Raw genomic sequence first — 23591 nt, forward strand, 5'->3', positions numbered from 1 at the left:
GGTGTGGGTGTGGGTGTGTGTTAATTGGAGTCTCCTAACTCAGACTTACAATGTAGATGTGAGGATGACCTTGGACTTCTGATCATTCTTGCTTCCACTCCCCAAGTGCTTGGATTTTAAGCATGCACTATCACACCCAATTTATTCCTGCAAAGTAACAAGCCTGATGTAGAGATAAGCCCTCCAAAATGAAGATGTTAATAAAACTAAAGTAGGAAAAGACTAACCCCTAAAAGGTCAATTTTATTAATTGTTAATTTAAAAAACAAATACAAACTAGCTATTCACTCTTCTCAATTTGACAGTTCAGCTATGGTACAACTGCTAGACAAAAACAACAACATTTCTATAAACTTGGTGGTCACAAGATTTTAAAAAACACAATCATTTTACATAAAGGAAATGAATGATATGAAAGTAAGCCAGGACATATACTAGAAATCAAAAACATTTGGGGAAGAAGGAACATGCTGTCCTAACTGAAGAAATGAAGGGGAGACTAGTTGATATAGGAAAATGTGCATTCTGTAATGTCGGGTGAGAGGGACTTAAAGTGGAAATCTATATAACTTGAATTTCTTGTAATTGCTAAATAGAATGATATCTTTCAATATTTATACTTCATGGCTCAGATACCTACCTCACTTGCCTTGATTCTTTATCCTGGCCTTCAGTTTGAAAAATGTGAGGATATAGGTTAAGAAGAGAAATAACACATAATATGCCTCATTTCTTAAGCTACGTTACACCTCGTTTTGTTACTAGAAATTTCCAAAGAAAACATAAATATAAGTCTTTGTCTTCTTAGAATGAAGTCTCACCAATTAAGATTTGCTAAACACCCACTGTTTGGACTAATGCCATTCTTGGCAGCACTTACTGTAATGGTCTAAACAAAGTTTGTGTCTCAAGTCGGTGTTAAGTCCATTTCAGGGTTCAGGGAATCTAAAAATCCCAAGTGCAAACATGACTTAGATTCTTGTACTTCTGGATCCATACTTCAAGGTCTTCATCATTATAAATGGTCTCTGCCATCTGCCACACTTACATATTGCCTTCTGATACAGGGGAAAAAGTCATCCAATGTTCACTGGGATTCCAGGAGAAATCATATTATTTTGGCAATGAATAAACAACTTTGATAAAATATCTTCTGGGGACTTTTCTGTATTCTAATGAAAAATATCCATCTACTCAAATAGAACATGATGTCTAGTATCTTTTGCTTTGTGTTTGCATCTTGCTTTATATTCATTATTTATTTTTGCATTCTGCTTGCTATTTTTCTTTCCTCTGACACAGATATTTCTTTACTGTTTATTTGAGTAAGATATTGAGTGTTGCTTCTATCATATAACGTTCTTTTTCTCATTTTCCCATTGCAGTAAGATGAAACATATAGTATGTTTTCATTCCAGTCTATCTTCCTCTCCCTGTCCTTTGAAAGGTTTTTATTTCCTCTCACTGCCCATCTTTCCACATAACCTTGCATGTGGTCCAGAAACAATGTACTATCTGTTTGCTAAAACTTCGTGTTAAATCAGTACAACAAACCGCATACAAAAGGGAAAGTACAATGCAAGGGAGAACTAATCGAAGATAAAACTATAGAAGTTTTAGAACATAATATAGAAAGGACACTTTTCTTCCCTAGATAAGAGTGGATATAGTTATTTGATGTCCTTTATCTGTCTGTATTATAGCATCTATCATTGTGGCTGCTTCTGGGTCCATAAACAAAAGGCACACATTGTGACCTAGCAAGGGGAGAAGGAAAGGGTATCTCAGATTTCTTGCTGAGTTTACCTATCTGCTGTGTGTGTCCAGTCCCAGAACTCCTATCACACTGTCAATACAATAAATTTCCCTCCAGTCCAACAGTGTCCATTTAACACTCCCTCCTATTGTTTCCAATTGATGTTTCTATTATTTTGGTTAAAGGTACAGCCAAAACTCTTCATTTGTCCATTCAAAATGACAACCAAAAGCTGAGATGTGTTAAAGCAAAAATGAGAAAAATAAACTATTATCCCCACCCCCAAGGAACTATTCAGTAACAGTTATCTGGACTTAGAATTTCTCCACACCCCAATGCTAGTTATGCCTAACTCGTTTTAAAAATAAAATCATTAAACATTTGATTTTGATTTTCTAAACTTACCAAATAAAGAAGAACCTTTAAATCTCAAAGTCATTACATATAGGATGTGGAGAACACTCCAAAATCCCGGAAACTCAGCCACCAATTGCTCAGACTCATAAACAACCTAAACATTGGCTTATCTACCTTCCCAGACAATGACATGGATCCTTTCACCTTACAAGTAAAATTTCACACAGAAAGTATTTTGGTACCTTTAAGGAGTAGAAACCTATCTCATTTGCATATATTTTGGAGAGTTCTGTTCTATGCAGAAAGTCATTCCTGAATTCTTGATTTTTGAAAGGGTACAGAGTTCACTTTTATGAATCAGATCCAAGTTGCTTTGAAGATCAAAAAGTTTTAATACATATTTGAATAGAGATACTTTTAACTTGGATCCAATTTCCTTCTTGGCCTTCTTTTTCTGGAAAAGTCAATAAAAACAAAGATTTTAAAAATTTTATTAGCATTACTATTATAATATGCCACAGTTAGAAGTAAAGCTATTTAGATCCTTTGCTTTTGAGTGAGAGACCTTTGAACAACAAGCCCTAAATGGGATGTCTCCATCAAAGACCTCTCCTCAGGGCTAGGGAAGCCCGCTAAAGAGAAGGTGGAGTGAGTATAAGAGGCAGAAGAACAAGGGCCTTTAAATCACCTGAGTAAAGCTCATATGAACTCAGATACTTAGGCAGCATGCACAGGGGCTTCTGTGGATGCCATAATATGGGATTCCTGAATGTACAAACATGTAGGTCTCTGGTTGTTGTGCCTTCCTTTTTTTCCAATTTTTTATTATGTATTTTCTTCATTTACATTTCAAATGCTATCCCGAAATTCCCCTATACCCTCCCCCCCCCACCCCCGCTCCCCTACCCACCCACTGCCTTCTCTTGGGCTGTTTTGCTTCTGTTGGTTTGTCCTGTCCAATTTCAATATGATAATTTTTATTTTATCATTGTTTCATTTATTTTGTTACAGATTTATTAAATGAATGAATGAATGACTCTCTAGACACTTGGATAAAAGTTAAAAACTGAACTGTCATTTATACCTGCTGGAAGAGGAAAAATCAGTATTCTACAATGGAGTGACACACGGTATATCAACAACTCCAGGGAAGGCTTCATGTTCAGAAACAGCTGGCCTAATATAATGGATTCCACTGTTTGCTTGTGTGTGTGTGTGTGTGTGTGTGTGTGTGTCTGTGTGTATGTGTCTGTCTGTCTGTCTGTCTGTCTGTCTGTTTGTGAATACATGAGTGTGTACTTTTTTGGCGATTTTAATTTTTTTTCTGTTTGGGTTTTTGTTTGTTGTTTTTGTTGTTGTTGTTTTCCCATTTTGGTTTGGTCTTGGTTTTGGAGGTTTCTCTTGTATTGGTTTTTGTCTGTTTGGGTTTCTTTTTTGAGAAAGAACTTAAAGTTGGGCAAGTGGGGGGGGGAGGATCAGAAAGAACTTGAGGAAAGGGAAGAATATGATCAAAATCTATTTACATTTAAAATTGTTTTAAATAAAAAAAAAATTAAAAATCCTTTGCTTTCTTACTCTCCATGCTCCATGCTATTTCTACAAGCACCAGATCCATGGAATTCAAAGCTTTTTCACCTCTAATGTCACCCTTTTCCTAGTTCTTCAAGCATCATGTCCCAGCATCTGCATAGTGGCTTACCGCCTTCTGTAACTCCAGTTCTAGAAAGTCCAAAGCCCTCTTATAGTCTCCATGGGCACCAGACATGCATAAAGTACATAGACACACATGCAGCCAAAAAATTACACACAAACATAAGCATAAAAAGACTCACAAAAGTGGAAATAATAAAGCAGGCTTGGTAGTACACATCTTTAATCTGAGCACAGTGGAGGTATAGGCAGGTAGACATCTATGAGTTCCAGGCTAGCTAAAGCAATGCAGGAAGATCTCTTCTCTAATATCAAAAGTGAAAAATAAAAATAATAAAAATTACAAACTAAGGTGACTGGGGAGATGTCTGAGTTGGTAAAGTGCTTGCATAAAATAACAAGGACCTAAGTTCAGATCAGCAGCACCCATGTAATAGCTGAGTGTGGTCGTGCCTACCTAAAACTCCAGGATTGGGAGAGTAGGGACCAGAGGCAGGTGAATTACTATAGTTCCCTGTCCAGCCAACCTAACCAAGATTGTGAGCTCCAGAGAAATGCAGAGACTTTCTCAAAAACCTAAGACTGAGAGCAGTTGCAAGAAACAACTGGCACCCACCTTTTCCTCTACACTCACATCTATGTCATCTACTTGTGCATACATCATGTTCACAGAGAAAGGGGAAGACTAAAACAAACAAAACAACAACAACAACAACAAAAAGAACTCAGACATAAGATACCACCACATTTCTGTAACTAGAAAGCACTAGCAATGTTTGGCAAATGCAGCAATGATCTTTACTATAGCATAAGAACAGATGCATCATTTTCGGCCTTGCTTTGCCATAGAGGCTGAGAGAGTACTCCTGTTAGTATCACTTTCTCTGCAGATCAGAGAAGACAGCAGATTGGTTGCTTAATCTAGAACTGTCTTTCCTCCTCAGCCTTGCATCATCATCACCTGGACAATTTTTGTAACCGGGATGCTTTCTTTCAGGGTGCTATCTATAAAAACAGCACTTTTCTGTTTTTTCAAGTAACTTAATTCACTTCAGGAACAAGTAAATTCCTTCTACACCATCTTTCTGGTATCTTAGAAAACACAGGCTGTCATAATAACTCTTCTTACCAAGCCAGTCAGGAACTTATTATGTACCTTCAATCCATAGACTCAGCACTTTAATCCTTAGAGGAAGATTTTCTTCTATAATTTTATTCAACTTACTCTCTTTATTTTTCTTCCCCTAGAATTCTTACCAATTTTCCTATCTTTCATCCAAATATCCTGATTATTCATGGTGGCTATCTCTCTGTGTTTTATATTTTGAGCTAGGGTTTGGGTTATAATGTTTTGATCTTAACAGTTCTGACCTTTATTTGGGCTATCAAATTATCCTTTTAGTTGCTCTCACGTTTTCTCAAATGTTGTATGCGCCTTTCTGTTCCAAACATCCTATGCCTCCTAGCAAGTCTCTTTACCTGGATGTGTCTGATGAATTTTCTTTCTGACTGCAGAATCTATGAAGTGATTATTTATACTACAGTAACTTCGCTTTGGGGGACTTCAGTTCTGGATTTTAGAAAAGTATAATGTAATAGAACTTCAGATTCAGGCAGGGTGAGGCTGATCAAGAAGACTCCCTGCAAAACAACACTACAGAAAGACACAAGTTAAGTAGAAACTAGACATACCTTCCCTCCTAATTTGTTTTCTATTGCTGTGACAAAATAATTCAACCAAAAACTACTTGGGGAAAGGACTGGTTTATCTGACTTACACTGTCAGGTCAGCTCACCATTAAAGGAAGTCTGGACCAGAATTCAAGGCAGGAACCTAGAGGTAGGAACTACAGTAGAGGTTGTGGGGGAATGCTCTTTAGTGGCTTGCTCCAACCCAGTTGCTTCCTCAGTTTTTTTTTTTAATAAGCCAGTACTACCTGGCCAGAATGATACCATCCACAGAGAGCTGGGCAGCTCCACATCAGTTAGTAAAACCCTACAACACTTGGTTACATGCAATCTGACAAAGACAATACCTCAATTAAGACAATACTTCTTCCCTGGGGAAGTCTCAGTTTGTGTCAAGATAACCAAAATTAAACAACATACCTCCTTCTCATTTTGACAACCAAGGATCCCCACAACAGCAGGAAAATCCTCCCAGCATTCTCTTTCTTGGCCCAAAGATCTGGGATGCTAATGCCCACATATTCCTGAAGCTCATGAAGAAGAAAATTCTCTATCTGCTTACTTACTCCTGAAGAATCCAAGGCTTTTGTCCCCAACAATTGGAGGTTCCAACATCTGTTTTCCTAAGAGAGGAAGAGTGATTGGAATTGAGAACTATTTATTCAAAGCATCTCTTTTCACTTGCACAACTTTGTAATGCACAAGTATTAAACCATAAATTTACTTCAAATTTTAAAACTCTGCCCAATTTCCCCTCCAGTTTTATTAGAAGCATTTCAGATTTATTACTATAAAGAGATCCTGATTTTAAAAAGCTACAAGATTTGTTCCATTTTTAGTATTTATATAGCTTTCTCAGAAGTTCAAAATGTCAGTGACCAGATTAAAATCAGCTCCCAGCCTCAATTTGGAAGAATTAATTTCTTTTGAATAATTAATTGGTCAGTTTCTATGAATAATAGTTCAACCAAGGTGCATATTACTATTTTCTTATTTATATGACAAAATTACCATTTACCAGGAGAAAGCATTATCAAATATAAATCTTTCAAGCCAAACTGACCAAACTGACTTTCATTTCCTTCTATTCTTCAGTATATTGTACTTTAGTGCGCATTCATAAGTCAGGTTTCAGTGCTAAAGGAAACCATCAAATAGCAATCAATTCTGCTGCAAGGCTTAGTGACATAAATTCTTGTGTATTTTTATTCTCAGTCATATCAACCTAGATATAAAAATAGAAGTGATAATAGCAGTGCTACAATTGTATTACTCTGACTGTGCTCCATCCTATATAATTCAGAGGATGTTGTAGTCTCTCCTCTTTCTTAAGACTAACTCTGAAGAGTCCCCTAGTAATGCTTAATGAGTTCTCCTCTAATGGCACTTTCTATTTCCCTGTTCCTATTCTGATAGCTCTTATCTCTAAAACTCTTTTACTACTGCCAGACAAACAATGCCTGGTAATTTCTCTGTCTTCAAATTATACCAGTGCTACTATCTGTGTCCAGGAATTCTTATATGGGTGCACAAGCCAAGCCATTGCCATGAAGGAATTGAAGATGCTCACTCTTACTAGTTGATTGAAAAGCAGTTGGTATTAGCTCCATTGCCTGGAAAAGAACTTAGGACAAGTACAAGTGATGCCTTACATAGCATCTCTATCTGCTCCTCTTAGATCTTGAATTCTATCAAGAAGTCATGGTTAGGGTTACAGAGCACAATCTGAATGGCAAATGCTACACCAAGTTTTGAATCAGTCTCACTGTCTTAAGGTGTCGTCTAAACCTAAACCACATTTGGCTGACCTATCTATTCCAGATACATCTTTCATGATAAGCTTCTCATCTCTCATGAATAATTAACTTATGCCAATCTTTTTCTTCCTTGAGTCTTCTGGATATGACTAGATATCAGTTGTGAAAATATCATAGGAATATATCAGAATGTTTGGATACCATCCATTCTAACTATAGTTGTTATCATTTAAATGCAAATACACTGTCATTTAATATTTTCCTACAGTAAGCATTACCTTGATAGTTTTTTTTAGATGGGGTCTGTACCTACTACTGGACAAGAGCTCATTATGCAGCTGAAGATGCCCTTGAACTTCTGATTCTTCTGCTTCTATCTCCATGTTGGATTGGGTTTAGAGGCATGCATCTAAAACATGGTATTCTATTTTTTGAATATCTGTTTTAGAGGAGAGGTCAAATCGAGGTGATATGTTCAGAGAAAATAACATGAAAGAAGTCTGACTTAAGCAGTGTCTTGAAGGGCATTTCAGCTAGGACTGAGGAATAAAAAGGCATAGAGGGCTCAAGTTACAAAACCATGAAATATAGAAGAAATCGATGCAGAGACAACAGACAGTTATTTAATGGAAGATAGGGGCCAAAGTAGGGCCAGACATGCTGAAGTATAGGCATGGAGCAGATGTCATTTATGCTGAGTCTTCAATATGTATTCATTCATTCACTTACCCATTCATTCAATAAATAGTTAGAAACCATCTACTGTGTTCCCGACATTGGTGACACAGGCACTTAAGCAATACATAAAAGACCAATCTTTTTTTTTTTTTTTCAAAATTAAGTTTACATTCCAGTGAAAAAGACTAACAACTTGCCTGATAATTTCAAGACATCAAAGGAAGTATCATGATTGTGAAATTTAGAATGTGAGGCAGAAGGGATAAAAGATGTCAGAATGTATAAAACATTAAGACTTGAATAAATAATTACTTTAGGTTTAGCCAAAGAAACATTACCAGAAATCCCATCAGAGTGTTTGGGGTGGCAGTTTGATTGGTATGGCACATAAGCAGGGGTATTATTTTGTCTTGCGACTTGACAAAAAGAAGGCAAGAGTGGCTATAGGGAAGCAGGTGGAGAATGAAAGCCTGGATAATGCATGAGTAGACTCTAAGACTCTGAAAGAATTTGGTATCCGATTAGGATTGAGAGACCCCCCCACACCGTGAGGTGTAGAGTATGAGCCCACCCCAGAGAAATCTAAAAGAGGAAAGATAATGCCACAACATATCCCCACAGTGAGAACAAACACCAAACATTTAAAATCTACCTAAAGTACAAGGGTGAATAAGATATCTTTTCTGCCTAGATAGTACTAATAGTCCAATGAGAAAAATAACTGTAAATAAATAATTCTACTGTATTGTAAATGACAGTAAAATATTAAGCATTCAGAGCCTGTTTTATAATCAGTGCAAAAGAAGAAACAGGAAGTGCATACACAACTCTGTAAGAGCACACTCGCAAAATTCTTGCCACAGTGCATGAAGAAGACACAAGAGTTTTCGTGACCCTGGGAATGGTGGCATATGCCTTTATTCCCAGTACTTTGGTAGCAGGAGCAAATAGATCACCATGTGTTCAAGGCCTGCCAAGGATAAATACTGAGACACTGTCCCAAAAGCAATTTTAAAAATACAGATTTAATGGTAGCAGTGAGAAACAGATTTACAGTCCAGTACCACGTCTGTGTATGCAAAAGCCATACACATATAGCACACTAGAAGTAAAGAAAGAACAGGGAATTCAAGGATAGCCTCTACTAATTCTGAGTTGTGGCCAACCTGCCCTACAAAAAAATCTGTCCTTAAAAACACTATCTTAAACTATTAATGATATGTCAAACATTACAACTGTTTTCTAGTAGAATGAGACAAGTAATATACACAATAATATGAGCAAAAGAGGGGCCATGTAAGAACTAATGGTGAGCATGCTGAGAATTGAAATAAATGCTTACTGAAATATTTGCAACTGAAGTGAAATAATTACACAATCGGACTCTACCTAATAACTTTAAGGGGGAAAGAAAGTTATGCACAGTGTCATGACATCATGAAACTATGTCTTAGGACAGTAACCTTTGCGAATTACTGATATGTTTGAAAGCCCTGAGAAAACTACATATCTTACACTTGGAAGATAGAATCTTCTCAATCAATATGTCCCCTTTTATATCACTGGAGTTAAAGCTAATGTTATGCCCCATCTGGTCTATGGTGAGATTTGTATTCAACCCTACAGGATTCTTAATATATTGTGGCTACTCCAAAGATCCTAGTTCAATGGGTCATTTCTGTTTACCATAGCCTCAAGGAATGTGGCCCTTGATCCACTGCTTTAAAGCTGGAGTTGCAACAACATTAATATTGTTCCGGCTGAGGCAGGCTGGGAACTGGAAGCCTCACATCCTAGCCCTCTACCATCTGCTTAGGACAACTCACCCTTGCTCTTTCAAGTGCACACTTCCAAATAAGTCTTTCTTGTCACATTCCAGTTGGAATCATCTTGCTTCCGGGCTCACTTATCTCACACCACAGACAGGCTCATTTCCAACTGTAAAAGATATAACCACACTTTATAGACCACATCACAGTTGTGACTCCATATTTATATCTTCTTCATGCGTGTATGTGTGTGTAGCATCCATGTGTGTGAGTATGGCCACACATATGCCACAAAACATGTGTGGGGGTCACAGTACAACTTCTAATGCAGTCCTTGCCTTCTACCCAGAGTCTCTCTTTTTGTTGTTCGAAACTAGATAAGGCACACTGACCTGTGAACTTCTGGGGAATCAACTTTGTGGGAGTGCTTATTTAGGCACTTAGGCCCAGCTTTCTATAGATTCTAGGAATTAGAAAATTCAGGATTTCATGCTCGCATAGCAAATGTTTTACCCCCTTGAGCCACCTCTCCAGCTCCACACTTACGGTTTTGAGAAGTTGAATTTTGCACATCTACTCCTGTAGGTTCCAATTTCAATAGTGACAGTCTTTTTGTTGCTACCTCACCAAGGACTCACTAGTACTTAGGACAGTGCTTGGCACATGGTAGGCATTCAATGAACTTCTCAGTTGGATGCAAGCCTTCTGGATTAAAGGAGCATGGGTCAGGCTGGATATAAGCCCAATACAGAGGCCAAAGGGGTGGGGAGGTGATTTTGGTTCTGCTGTAGAAGGCAAAGGCAGAGAGCTGCATGGAAAGGACCCAATGATGCACATAGACAGATCCCATGACTGCTTTACTGATGCCCTCCCTCTGGTACAGGGGGCATGTAGAAGAGGCAGAAGTCGAGTAAAAAGGAATTAACAAGTGTTCAACTCTCTCTGTCAGCTCTTTTTATTACGAATTCCAAGTAAAACTATGAACGGAAAGTGTGAGGGGGACTGTCTGAGAAAGGGATAACATTTCCTGAAGTTCTGGCACACCCTATTGGCCCTTAAAAAGTACTCAAAGTTCCCACAATACTTCCCCAAATCACTAGGTAGTAGAGCGATTTATTTTGCATCCTAGCCATAAGAGTCCCAGAAGTCAGGGTCAATGTAGTTATCACTGTTCCTAGATCAAAGTGTTCTCCAATGGAATTTATCACTTTTTTTTTACTTCCCTCCCGCCGCGACTTGCAGTTCAAACAGGTCCCACGCCAGTGCCGTGAAAAATCTACCCAATGCCCCTCCACTTCTGGTCGGGCCCCATTTTCGACAACTGGAGGCCTTTTCCCATGTCCTCGCTTCCTCCTGTACGGAAGAGGCCTCTAGTCCCCGCGGCGGGCACAGGCAGCCAGACTTAGTACTGCCCTTTACGCTTTCCCGCCTTTCACCAAGTGCGCGCGCCAAAGGGTGCGCCCTGATACCCTGAGGCAGGTACCCAGGAGGGCGCATGCGCGTGCTCCACTGCCCGAGAGGAGGCAAGGGCGGAGCGGAGAGGGCGGGGCCAAAGGGGAGGGGCTGCGCGGGTCACGTGACATCGTTTGACTGTTTACAGGAGGCGCAGCGGAGCCCTTGGCCTCAGTCAGTCAGGCGCTGGGGAGCGTTTCGGTTTCACTTCCGGTGAGGGGCCGCGCCTGAGAGGGCGGGCAGTGAAGCAAACGGACGGCGAGCGCGGGCGGTGGCAGTGACGGCGGCGCCGCTGCCGGGGGGCGTGCGGTAACGCGGCGGCGGCGGCGGCGGCGACGGCGGCTGGGCCTCAAGCGCCTGCAGCCCACCTCCCGGAGGCGGGCTCCCGGCGCGAGGACGGACGAGAAGATGGAGGAGCTGGTGGTGGAAGTGCGGGGCTCCAATGGCGCTTTCTACAAGGTAACCGGCTACCGGACAGGCCCGGTCCTCGGCCTCCCTCCCTCCCTCGTGTCCAGGGTGGCGGGCGGGCCCCTCGGGCGCGGCGGGAGCGGCGGGCTGTGGGATGTGAGGGAGCGGCGGAGTCGGGGCCTAGAGCCCGCCTCAGCGTTCCGACTCCCGCCTGAGGCCCCGGCGCCTGGCGGAACGCGCGGGTTGCCGAGGGCGGTTGAGCGGCCGAGTTTGTCAGCGAAGCGGGAATGCGAGGACAGGGGATCCGATCGGCCATGGGGCCGGTGCCGCGGGAAGTGGCGGCAGCGGCTTAGTCCAGCTTTCCCAAATAATCCTCTCCCAGTGGGTTCGGGGCCTGACACGCGGGGAGCCGTGCGGGAACCGGGGGCGCTTCAGCCCGGCCGCCGCCAGCCCTGCTGGACGAACGGCCGTTACGAGGCTTGGGCGGCCGTTAGGAGGTTTGGGCTCCGCGTTCGGCCCACAGTCCAGACTTTGGAGAGCTCCCCGGTTCTGGGCGAGGGGTGTGCAGGGAGTAGTAAGAAGCGGGCGGCAGCTCGGAATCACAATGGCAACTGCTCTTGAGTGGCCTCTTTGTGAATTTCCAAGGAGGGTTTTAGATCTAAAAGTTTCGGAAAGACCATGACATCTGAGAGAGCGGTTTCAAACGCTAGCCAGAGCCGGTATATCCACGGCCTCCGAGGCTCTTTCTAACTGGGAGCAATTCAGGGATAAGCATGTCGCGGCTTCTAAAAATATTACCAAGTCTGCTTATTTTAAATTTCCCTTTGTGTTTAAGTTCTCGAGGACCCGAATTTGTGCCACAGAACTTCAGGAAATTAACGGGGACTGTACGATTGCTACTGAATTTTTACCAGGACGGTTTGGAATGTTTGTTCTGTGCGCTGAAGTGCATAAACTTGAGTATATTCGCTTTGAGTTTTGCGGTGTTACAGTGAGCTATATTTGAGGTTTTAAATGGGCATTCATGGAACTACTGAGAGTTTTTTTATACCATTGAATATCAAGTAACATCGTATATTTTTCAAGGAACTTTAAACTTAAGTATTGTGTGATTTTTTTTTGATACTGCATAAATGTAGATCTAGCAATATTATAAATTCTCCTTTTGTGAATGTTTATAAGCTCTCTAAGGCCCCACCTCACTAGAATATTTTAGTAACAGAAGGTGCACGTGGAAGGAAGCATGGAAAATAGCTTTTGCCATTGTCCAATAGTTTTAAGTTTATTATAGAATAACTTGGACATTTCAAGTGGGACATACTAAGCTAAACTCGGGAAAGTGACTTTAGTAAATTATGCTTTTGCCAAGTTTATGGAGACATTTAGTGGAAGATAAAATTCTCGAATCAAGGAAATTTGTAAAATACTAATTTATACTAAAAATACCCTTTTGTTGTAATATAGGAGACAGAAAGAACACAACATTTATGTTACTAATTTTACCAGTGCAGTTATTTTTCAATTTGCTGTAATAAAAAAAATGTTCCGGTTAGTTTTGGTTAGTTTGCATTAGAAGGTTTCTAGGTTCTAGAATGACAGTTTTAGTTGCTAGAGTTGGGGCACTGAGACACAGATGAGCAAGGGATAATAGTTAAGTAGTATTTTTGTTCATCTCTAATAACAGCTTAGATTTGAGTCCGCTGTTAGTGGCTTTTAATGAAGTTGGCTTGCCATTGAGGGCAAGTACCACATCCTACTCTTGAAGGATTTATTGGCCCCAGTAATTTTCCTTGAAAACTGACTGGAATATATTTTTTTAAAGTGCTCTGTTTCCACTATTAATCCCCTTGCTTTTTTTCTTGGCTTTGTATTCCAACAACTTCTTGATTTGAAGGTGAACAAAAAAGGAATAGGTTATGAATTATCCTTTGATTCCCTGAGGGGACATGTAGTGCTTTTTAAAAATGTATATTGAAAAATTGCTATTGTGTTTAAGTTTGGTTTTGGTGTTGTTTGTTTGTTTGTTTCAACTGGTCTATATAAAGGGAAGGGTACTGACTATCCTGAAAGAGGTTCAAATTTTACAACACTTAGAATATTGACTGTGAACAGGAAAAATAAAGTGGAAGCATGCTGAGTCGTTTTCTGGTGAAATTGATTACAAAAAATGAGAGGTAAAGACCATTATGGAAAAACTGGGGTCCTTGTTCATTAAATTGGTAGAAATAAAAATTTAAAGTGAAGTAAGTCAAATTCAATATAATTGAATTCAGTCTTTGATTTGCTTACTAGAACTACTGTATTGTGAAGGATAGTTGTACATCTCCTGAGAACATTAAGTTAGCAGAATAACTATATAGAACACATATTAGCAGTGATTTGATTCTTTCTCTGAGGATCACTAAAATGAAGATTTCAAAATCACAAATCATGCTACTAGCATGATAACAGCCAACCAGTTCTAATTTGGATCTTTTTCTTTTGGTGTTTAATTTTTAAAACTATTAGGTTTATTTGTGACTATGTGAGGGTGAGTGGATGCTTATTTGCATCCCATGCCACACTTGTCAAGAGGACAGATTTCAGGAGTTGTCTGTCTCCACCATGTGGCTACTGGGGATGGATCTCAGGTCTGCAAGCCTTTACCTGCTGAGCCATCTCAAGATGTGGCTCTTTTTTGGTGTTTATTTTTTAAGATTTGACCCTGCGTGGTGGTGCAAACCGGGAGTGGTGGTGCACGCCTTTAATCCCAGCACTCGGGAGGCAGAGGCAGGCGGATTTCTGAGTTCGAGGCCAGCCTGGTCTACAAAGTGAGTGCCAGGACAGCCAGGGCTACACAGAGAAACCCTGTCTCGAAAAACAAAAACAAACAAACAAAAAAAGATTTGAAACTTAGACTCAGCACTCACCAGAATTTCTAGTTTTAAGCTTTGTTTTTTTCTTTAACCTGGAAAAAGTTGGTCACACGTACTAGTTTTTAAGCCCTTCAGACATGTTATATTTAAAATCTGAAGAAACTTTGATTTGTATCTCACATGATCTTTAAAAAGCCAGTAATGTTGCAAAACACTGCTATACATCTTTATTCAAGGTGCATCTGCCCCATGTAGTTTTTTTGTGTATTACAGTTTGGGTATGTTGAGAATGATAATGCATTAAATTCATTTTGATATAGAATGTATGCTGTTCAGATGTGAGAATACTACATATGCAAAGATTTCTAGGTTTTATATTCTAGTATCAAAATTAGTAAACCATATTAGAGACGTATACAAAACGTTTAAATTTCAAACTATAATGGCTAATATCTAATTATTATGTGTAATGATGCAAATTCACAAATATATTATCATCTTAATTTTAAGCTCAGCATCTGAGAATAGACTCCCACTAGCTGAATATTGTTGCCATATATAGTGGTTTATTAATACACAATAATATACAGTCAAGACATTTTTTAATGCCAGGTTTGGTAGATCTCACCTATAATCCTAGCACCTGGGAGGCAGAGACTAATGGATTTCTGAGTTCCATGCCAGACAGGGCTACATAGTGAAACCCTACTTTGGGGGTGGGGGCTTACAAAGTATTTAGTACCCAACCTATATATCATTTTAGCTACATTGGCTTGTAGAAGTAAATGTTTTACCATAAACTTTCACAGGTTTAGAAATTTATAAGCCTACATAAAATTTAAATGAACTCACATTCATAGTTTTCTCTGAAATCCAGCAATCTTGAAGTATGAGTGTTAATTTACATGTTAAAGAGATGAATTATGTAAATTACCATATTTTAGCCTCCCAAATCAAAGCACCCTTTGTAAGATTTAGTGTCTTTGTGAATGTAACACCCCACCTTAGAAATGTGCAATTCCAGTTCTATACTCATGTATTCTGATAACCTCAAAATTACTAATTTTGTGCAAAATTTTGTGCAGTGTAGTACTTGGGAGTTCAGATTCTGGCCTGCTCTGGGAGATGTTTGGGATCATGGTTATGGTAATAGTTACCAAGTGGGGAGTCTTAGGCACTACTTTGCCTCTATTAACTTCCTCCCACTGTTTTAATTTATATAAGGGATATAGATATATAGGGAGATGAAATAAATAATTACTAATGTTTGTCAGGGTGCTAAAAGTTTTGGATCTGGGATTTGAAATCAGACTTGATAATGAAATGATAAAATTTAGCTTGAAGAAGTAAAGTAGATTACATTTGTTGCTCACTTTTCAATTTCATTATAATCTTTGCTCATATTTGTACAGTGACATTGCCTTAGCATCCCATAACTACAATTGTTGTATAATCTTTTTTAACTGTAGACACAAAGATGTCAGTAATCTCCAGTTTATGTATCCATATTCTTTTTTTATTAACCTTCTGGCTTGAAATATTTTCCCATAAATTCTTAGTAAGGAAAGATAAGGTTACTCTGCTGTAAAGCTTGCTTTTGTTAGTTACCCTAGGAGCTTACTAAACCTGAAAAACTGTAACTTATATGAACAGTATATAAACATCAGGAAAACAAGTCAGTGGATGCTGTTTTCTTTGTACCTGTTGTCTTTAGTTAGAGTGAATCATTTTTCTTAGAATTTATGGAAGAACTGTTGTTGTTTTACAAAGTGGGGAGAATAAAGATTCAATGTATATATGAAGCCTTGGGTTTGAATTATACATCTTATATGGCCCTATAATTTATCTCTAGGAGGAAAGTTTTTACTTATTTTATGTGTATGAGTGTTTTACCTACATGTATGTCTGTGCACCAAGGAAGTGATAGAAAAGGGTATCAGATCTCCTTGGGATACAGATGGTTGTGAGCTGGAATGTAGGTACTAGGTTTTCTAACCCCTAGTTTGATATCTTAAAACTTAAGATATGTGAAGAAGTCATGATAGGGGAATAAAAGTTTACCCAAATAGGACTGGACTCTTTGTCCTTTGTGTACTGCTTTAATAAAGCAGTGTTTGCATTAGATAGTTTTGGTTTTTATATATCCTCAGGACTATGACTTGGTCCAATTGTAATTAAATGAAGGGATGCTATGATGACTTAAAACTTCTGTTTTTCCCCTGGTGAACAACCTTAGTGTGTTTTGGTCACTGCTTTTTTTTTTTTTTTTGCTTTTTTTTTTAATCACTTCTTTCAAACCCTAAAGCTTTTTTTTTTTCCTTTCTAGAGTGAAAGTAACCATTATTATTTAGTAATTTTGTAGGACTATCCCTTTCTTGTTCTATCTTACTTTTTAAGCCTTTATTTGACCATTAAGACTTTCATTTACTTTCCTAAATAGCAGTCTTTGGATCTGTCATGATTATGAGTGGGTAAGTCTCTTCTCTCCTTAGGAAAACATTAGCACTATTGAGTGACTGACATCCTGTGGAGAACTGTAATCTTTAGTCATGCCCTTAAGAACTTCTGGTTTGATAGCCCCATTAAAGCCTTTTTTAAAGTATAGAGGGAGTACTTAACATTCTGAAATGCAAAGGCATTTATAGTTCTGTATCTTTTATGAAAATTACATATGTATATTTACGTTACAACTTTAAAAGGCTAGTCTCTAGGTCCTTAGTTTAAAAATGAGGAGGAATCTGAGGTTCCCAAATCCTGCAGCTATTATATGATAGAGCCAAGATTTTAGAGCCTATATTTAATTCATAACAAAACTCAACCTCTAAGTTCTCTGATCCCATTAATAGCCCTACATGTCAGATCCAGTGAAGCTCTTTGGGCATTCATCTAATCTGCCTTTGAATATATCACAGAAATCTTCTCAGCCTGTTGTTTTTACATCAACTTAGCATGATAGGAAAGAATTACAGCAAAATGAGGTTTTTCAAGTTGGTAGGTGAGGTGCTAGCTCTCTAGAGGAACCTTGTGAATGAGTTAAGAGAGAGTCGGAGAGTTTTTAAAAAGCATTATTGGAAAAAGTATGATGAGAACACATAGAAAGATATGAAACCTGTGGGGAAGGTTTACTAAAAGACTTTAGAACTGACAGGATGTCTTGTCCTATCCTTAGTATGTGTGCGGGGCAGAGTCCACAGATGAGATTCTTTTATTTACTTAGTAAAGCAGTAACCAGAAGGTATTAAATGCATTCTATATCAGTTACTATGCAAACAGTGACTAAAATGACTGATTTTGAAACAATCATGCAAATATCTATACATAGATAAGCCTCATTAACTCAGAGGCAGTGGCTCTGTTGGATGTGATGATTACTCAAACTATTTCTGACACTTTTCATCCAAAATTATATTCTAGGACTGTGAAAACATTTCTTTTTGCCTCTTATTTTTTGGCTGTTTTGCTTTCTGTCTCTGTCTCTCTCTCTCTCTCTCTCTTTATACCATTTACAGCTCTCCTTTGAAAGGGAACACTTCATTTTTAAGAAATAGGCAAATGTATTGAATGCATATGATTAAGCTAGATAATAATTCAGGCAAGTAGGGGGAAATAAGAATACAGCTATAAAGTCATAAGACTAAGGCTGATTTTTATGGTTAGTTTGAAAACTCTTAATGTTGTAAATGTTTTAAATCAATAGGATATGCTACAAACCCCACTGATCTACCCATAGTTCTTGATCCCTCAAAATGTGGAAGGTGAATGGGTGACTGAATTTAATTGTAGTTAATTTTAATGTAAATAGCCATAGGTCACTTCTGGTTACCACAGACAATGCAAACAGCAAAGACCAGCTTTGGAAAGACTTTGCTTTACAAAGGACAATTTTCTACCCAGCTGTACCAAAGTTCAGTTTGCTGACTAAAGAGTTTAACTTTTTCAGCATATAATGTACTATAAAGAACTAGTGCTGTGCTCTTATGCTCTTGCCTCTTTTTTGCCTCTTTCCCCCTTGCTCCCCAACCCCTCCCCCCCTCCACATGGCCAGGGCCTGCCTCTGCTTCTCTCCTCTCTGCCTTTCTCTGCCTCTATCACCCTCTTAACTCCCCTCCCCATACCCTAAATAAACTCTATACTAAAAAAAAAAAAAAAAAAAAAAAAGGAAAGAAGAACTAGTGCTGTTATGTATGTTGTTGTGCTGCTGCCAAGGCATACAAACATCATACAACTTTCAAAGAGGATGAAGACAGAAGTAGTTACCTTTTCCTTTTCTTAGTCTTGATTTTAGTTGGCAGTCTAATAATCTCCCCCAGAAATACATTATTAACTTGGTATTAGCTACTGTCTGAGGACAAAGAACACCTTCCCCTTCTCCATAAATTTGTTTTATAGTATATAAAACCAAGATCCTGAGTGAACAGTTCTCACAACTTTTTATTCAAAATCAGGAATATTTGTTGTTGAATAGGACAAACAATCCCTTAGCACACTGGACGCATGATACATACTTGCTTATGAAATAGGGCATATTCTAAAGTATCAGAATAATATTAAACCAGAGTTGTTCAAATATACTGTAAAATTTTTAATGATTTAAATATATATTTAAATATAAATAAATATTTTTAATGATTTAAATATATCTGAGAAATAAGCAACATCAAGTGGATGGGAAAGAAAATTTGGGTTCATCATCATTTAAACCTGTAAATATAAAGATATAAATATAGTACTTGCTCCTTGTACTAATGACTTCATAGTCCATATTCCTGCTATTTGTGAAGTCTCCATTGTATTGTTGGCTTCACAACATCATTTAGGGGCTCCAATAGGGATTTTATCCCTGATACACATATCACTTGCCTGGCCTCCAATATTTCTTTTGCAATTTGGGTGGGACTTTCCATAATTTTTATTATACATATAAAAGCTGGTGAATCACCAAGGTGTGCTACCAATGCCATATTGCTGAAATGAATCCTGGGGAAATAACTTTGTCACTAGTTTGAGCAGAGTTTCTCTGGTGCTGCTGCCTTCTCAAAGGAACATTTATTGCTTGAGTTGTAGAGATAAGAGATATTCATCCAAACAGACACACCCCTAACACATGCACACATATATACATCATGGGTTTAAAATTCTATTCTTTGTTCTGTCTCAGCTTTCTTATTGTTTTGTTTTGTTTTTTTTTGAAACAATCTCAAGCTGTTTTTTGTTGTCTGTTTTTACTCTTGCTTCTCCATCCTCCAACTAGTTGTTGGCTAGTTCATCCTTACACTTTAAGGGTCAGTAGAAACTTCACCTTTCCAGTATGTCTTCCCTTTTCAAAGTAACAGCACTACCAAAAAACCAGACCTTACACCAGGTCTAGAAGAGAAGCATCTTAGGCAGCAGTCCACTTAGTAGATGTTCATTGAATTCATTCTAAGTATTTCCAAGATAATCATGCATATACTATATTTAACTTAGTTGTAGTTTCTACCTGAATTGAAACCTAAAAAGCAAATAGAAGATAGTTAAGTGAAAAGAGGGAAAGGACAATAGAGCACTTATGGATAAGTTACAGGCTTATCTTTACTGCTAGGCATGTGGTTCTAGAATAAGTTTCTTAATTTTTAATAATGTAGCTTAAAGCGTACCTCTTACTTCATATTCAACACTGAATTTTAATGGCCAGTGTAACTATCTCTTTGAGATGTTAAACTCTTAAGATAATTTTTTCTTATTTAGTATTGTAATTATTTGTATTCTTAAAGCCTAATATATAGTACCTAGCAAAATAGATATGGTGAAGAAGGGGGCATTAGAAACGGATTTTCAATCAAAGATCCATTTTATTCTCTTTTTTTTTCCATTTTTTATTAGGTATTTAGCTCATTTACATTTCCAATGCTATACCAAAAGTTCCCCATACCCACCCACCCCCACTCCCCTACCCACCCACTCCCCCTTTTTGGCCCTGGCGTTCCCCTGTACTGGGGCATATAAAGTTTGCGTGTCCAACGGGCCATCTTTTGATACATATGCAGCTAGAGTCAAGAGCTCCGGGGTACTGGTTAGTTCATATTGTTGTTCCACCTATAGGGTTGCAGATCCCTTTAGCTCCTTGGGTACTTTCTCTAGGTCCTCCATTGGGAACCCTGTGATCCATCCAATAGCTGACTGTGAGCATCCACTTCTGTGTTTGCTAGGTCCCGTCATAGTCTCACAAGAGACAGCTACATCTGGGTCCTTTCAGTAAAATCTTGCTAGTGTATGCAATGGTGTCAGCGTTTGGATGCTGATTATGGGGTGGATCCCTGGATATGGCAGTCTCTACATGGTCCATCCTTTCATCTCAGCTCCAAACTTTGTCTCTGTAACTCCTTCCATGGGTGTTTTGTTCCCACTTCTAAGGAGGGGCATAGTGTCCACACTTCAGTCTTCATTTTTCTTGAGTTCCATGTGTTTAGGAAATTGTATCTTATATCTTGGGTATCCTAGGATTTGGGCTAATATCCACTTATCAGTGAGTACATATTGTGTGAGTTCCTTAAATTCTTAAATATCTCTAAAATTTAATTTCATTGGTCTTCAAGCTTAAAAGTTAATTTGTTGTGGTTTTTTCTTGCAGGCATTTGTAAAAGATGTCCATGAAGATTCTATAACAGTTGCTTTTGAAAACAAGTAAGTTTCTTACTATATAATCTTAATGTTGAAGATTTTTAATGTTTTATGCTCATTTTTTTCTTCATTTTTTAAATTGAAGTCTGATTTTAGTGGGTTTTTTTTTCCTATTATGAAACAAAGTTCCCAGAGAGCTCAGGATTAAATCAATGGAAGGCCCTCTTTTGCTAATGATTGACCTTAGAGGTCCTTACTATATAATCTTGATCCTTAAGTCCATTTGATTATGAAAACAAAAGATCCATTCGTCTCAATGAACTAAAAGTTTTAAATAGTTTGTAATTTTATTAAAAGTTGAAAATATGGGAATTTATGGATGTTTACAATAAAAATGATTATAGGTTTTTATACTGATTTTTAATTATATGGTTTATTTTATCAGAAGAAATTATGTGTCCTCATTAGGTTATTTTTATTTTTTTCATATATTTTTAATCAATAATTATGACAGTTAATCTTTACTGCTTTTTGTTCTAGATCATAAAACAGTACTTAAATATCTAGAAATATGAGCTGTATGAAAAAGTCAATAGTATAGATATTATCATTTCATTGGGGGAAAAATTCTAGTCACTAAATTCATTAAGTATTAATAAAGACCATTTTCAGGTAGCCATTTGAGACTCTGAAGTACATATGTTTAGTATTGGTATTAGGATTTTTACTAAACTTTGGTAAGTGACAGTTACAACATTTAGTTTTTCTCTACCATAATAATAGTACATCCAAGGCAGTCTGAAAATCTGTAGATTAAAAAAAAGTAGTATAGTGATTGCTTAGACTTGTTAGGAATGTGTAAGAAAGGTTATAACTAAAGCATAAAATACTTCCTGTTGTGGAGATAAAAACATACTATAATTCACTAACAATAATTGTATATTATATGACAACACACTATACACTATTGAATTTGTGAATTATGTGGTTTATTAATTATATCTTAGTAAATTTCCCAAACTGCAGTCTGTGGCACAGAGTTACTAAGGACTAAAAACAAATACCTTGGTTCTAAAATATTAAGAATAGACCTGCAATTCACTGTCTAGAAAAATCTAAAGTTAGACCGTAAGCTTAGATTCTTTAAGCTATCAATAAGACAAAGTAGTAACCTTTGATGCCTGATACACATTTAGAAAGATACAGATGAAAGTACTAACAGAATATTAAGCCCTCTTCCATGCTCCAGACTAATAATGTTAGTTTACAAGTTTAAATAATAGAATATCTTTACCTGAATGTATAAAGACAAAAGTTCCATAATTGCCTTTTTACATCATTAAACAATAGACAACTATAATATCGCGTCTCTATTTAAGGTCTCATGGGTAACTAAGGGGATAATCTTTTTTGTATTTAAACTATTATTTTTACTTTAATTATGTTTCTGAATGTATATCTTTGTATGGTATGTGCAACAAGAGTGCAGATGTTAATGGAGGCTAGAAGCATCAACTCTGGAGCTGGAGTTAGAGTCAGTTATAAGTTGCCCAACAAGGAGGCTAAGAACAAATTAAGGTTCGCTGTAGGCGTTATTTAATGGCTAAGCCATGCTTCTAGCTTCGTTGCAATTATACTTTTATCTTTTTATTTCCTTCACTAGTAAAACACTGTTTTTAAAAATGGCCATTTGATTCTCTACTCGTAGTTCTGAACTGTAAACTCTTAAGCAGAATCTTTGTTCGTTTTGTGTTTCCTCTTTTGGCTTCCACTAAAAAGGGGGGTAAAGGAAGAGAAAGATTCATCAGGAATACTGAAAGAAAACACAGTATTTCATAGAATAGGATCTTTTCATTTAGAAAGAATAGCTTAGTTAGGGTGCTTAGTTTTTAACCTGTATTTAACGTCTTCAAATCTGTACGATTAAAGAGTTAAAGACATTGTTACTTCTTTGGAACCAAGAAATGTATATTTTGCATTGTATGTCTCACAAGTGAAACGTAACTGACAGTTCATAACATGTTAAAGGTCACTAATTATCAGTGGGTATAAAAAAGCTATTCTGCTGTATTTTAATTATACCCTTTTCAACTGTATTCATAAGTAATGGGGGGAGTCAGTGTAATCTCATCATTCAACAGATTTCTACAAATTCTGACTTATTTGTCCTCTTGTGCAGTAGTTCTTTGTAAACAGAAAGAAAAAAAAGAGACAAATAAGTATTCCTCAAGGTTGTTTTATTAAAATGTCCTCTATCAAAATATAGGCATTTTATGAAGCTAAAAAGGTTACTCAGCAGTTAAGGATACTTGTTGTTCTTACAAAGGACTAATATTCAGTTCTCGGCACCTGAAACTTTAATTCCAGGCTATCTGAATCTCTCTTCTGGCCTCTGTCCATGCACATTCTTAGACACACAGGCATAGAAGTTTTTACACAGAACAGAACTGTTTTCTTAATGGAAAAAGTGACTGCTCTAAATGATTGAATCACTAGTGTTCTTATAAAATTTTGTTACTTAGTATTTGTTATATCTTTGTAAGTAAAAAAATGGTGTTTTAAAACTATTCAATATTTTAAATTAAGAAATTAGGCAATTTAATTGAACTCCTGTAGGCTG

At 37.6% G+C, this 23591-nt stretch overlaps 1 protein-coding gene and 1 long non-coding RNA gene across 8 annotated transcripts in view; one reads left to right on the forward strand and one right to left on the reverse strand.

The window, feature by feature from the left end:
• Nucleotides 1-213: 213 nt before the first annotated feature.
• Fmr1os (FMRP translational regulator 1, opposite strand) lies at nucleotides 214-11099 on the reverse strand. The gene is made up of 4 exons (NR_033481.1): nucleotides 10880-11099; nucleotides 9714-9825; nucleotides 6019-6075; nucleotides 214-2567 (listed from the first exon to the last, which is right to left on the reverse strand). It is a non-coding gene; the product is annotated as an FMRP translational regulator 1, opposite strand (long non-coding RNA).
• Nucleotides 11100-11235: 136 nt separating this feature from the next.
• Fmr1 (FMRP translational regulator 1) overlaps nucleotides 11236-23591 on the forward strand; it is a 39428-nt gene continuing 27072 nt past the window's right edge. For 2 of the 7 annotated variants that reach the window (XM_006527813.2, XM_006527814.2), the window contains exons 1-2: nucleotides 11236-11567; nucleotides 20982-21034. In XM_006527813.2, the coding sequence (XP_006527876.1) occupies nucleotides 11517-11567; nucleotides 20982-21034 (104 nt within the window). In that variant the 5' untranslated portion in view covers nucleotides 11236-11516. The remainder of the gene's footprint in view (nucleotides 11568-20981; nucleotides 21035-23591) is intronic. The other 5 variants (NM_008031.3, NM_001290424.1, XR_001782738.2 and 2 more) reach the window with 4 other exon arrangements.

Source organism: Mus musculus, chromosome X (genome assembly GCF_000001635.26).
Source record: "Mus musculus strain C57BL/6J chromosome X, GRCm38.p6 C57BL/6J".
NCBI classification, from domain to species: Eukaryota; Metazoa; Chordata; class Mammalia; order Rodentia; family Muridae; genus Mus; species Mus musculus.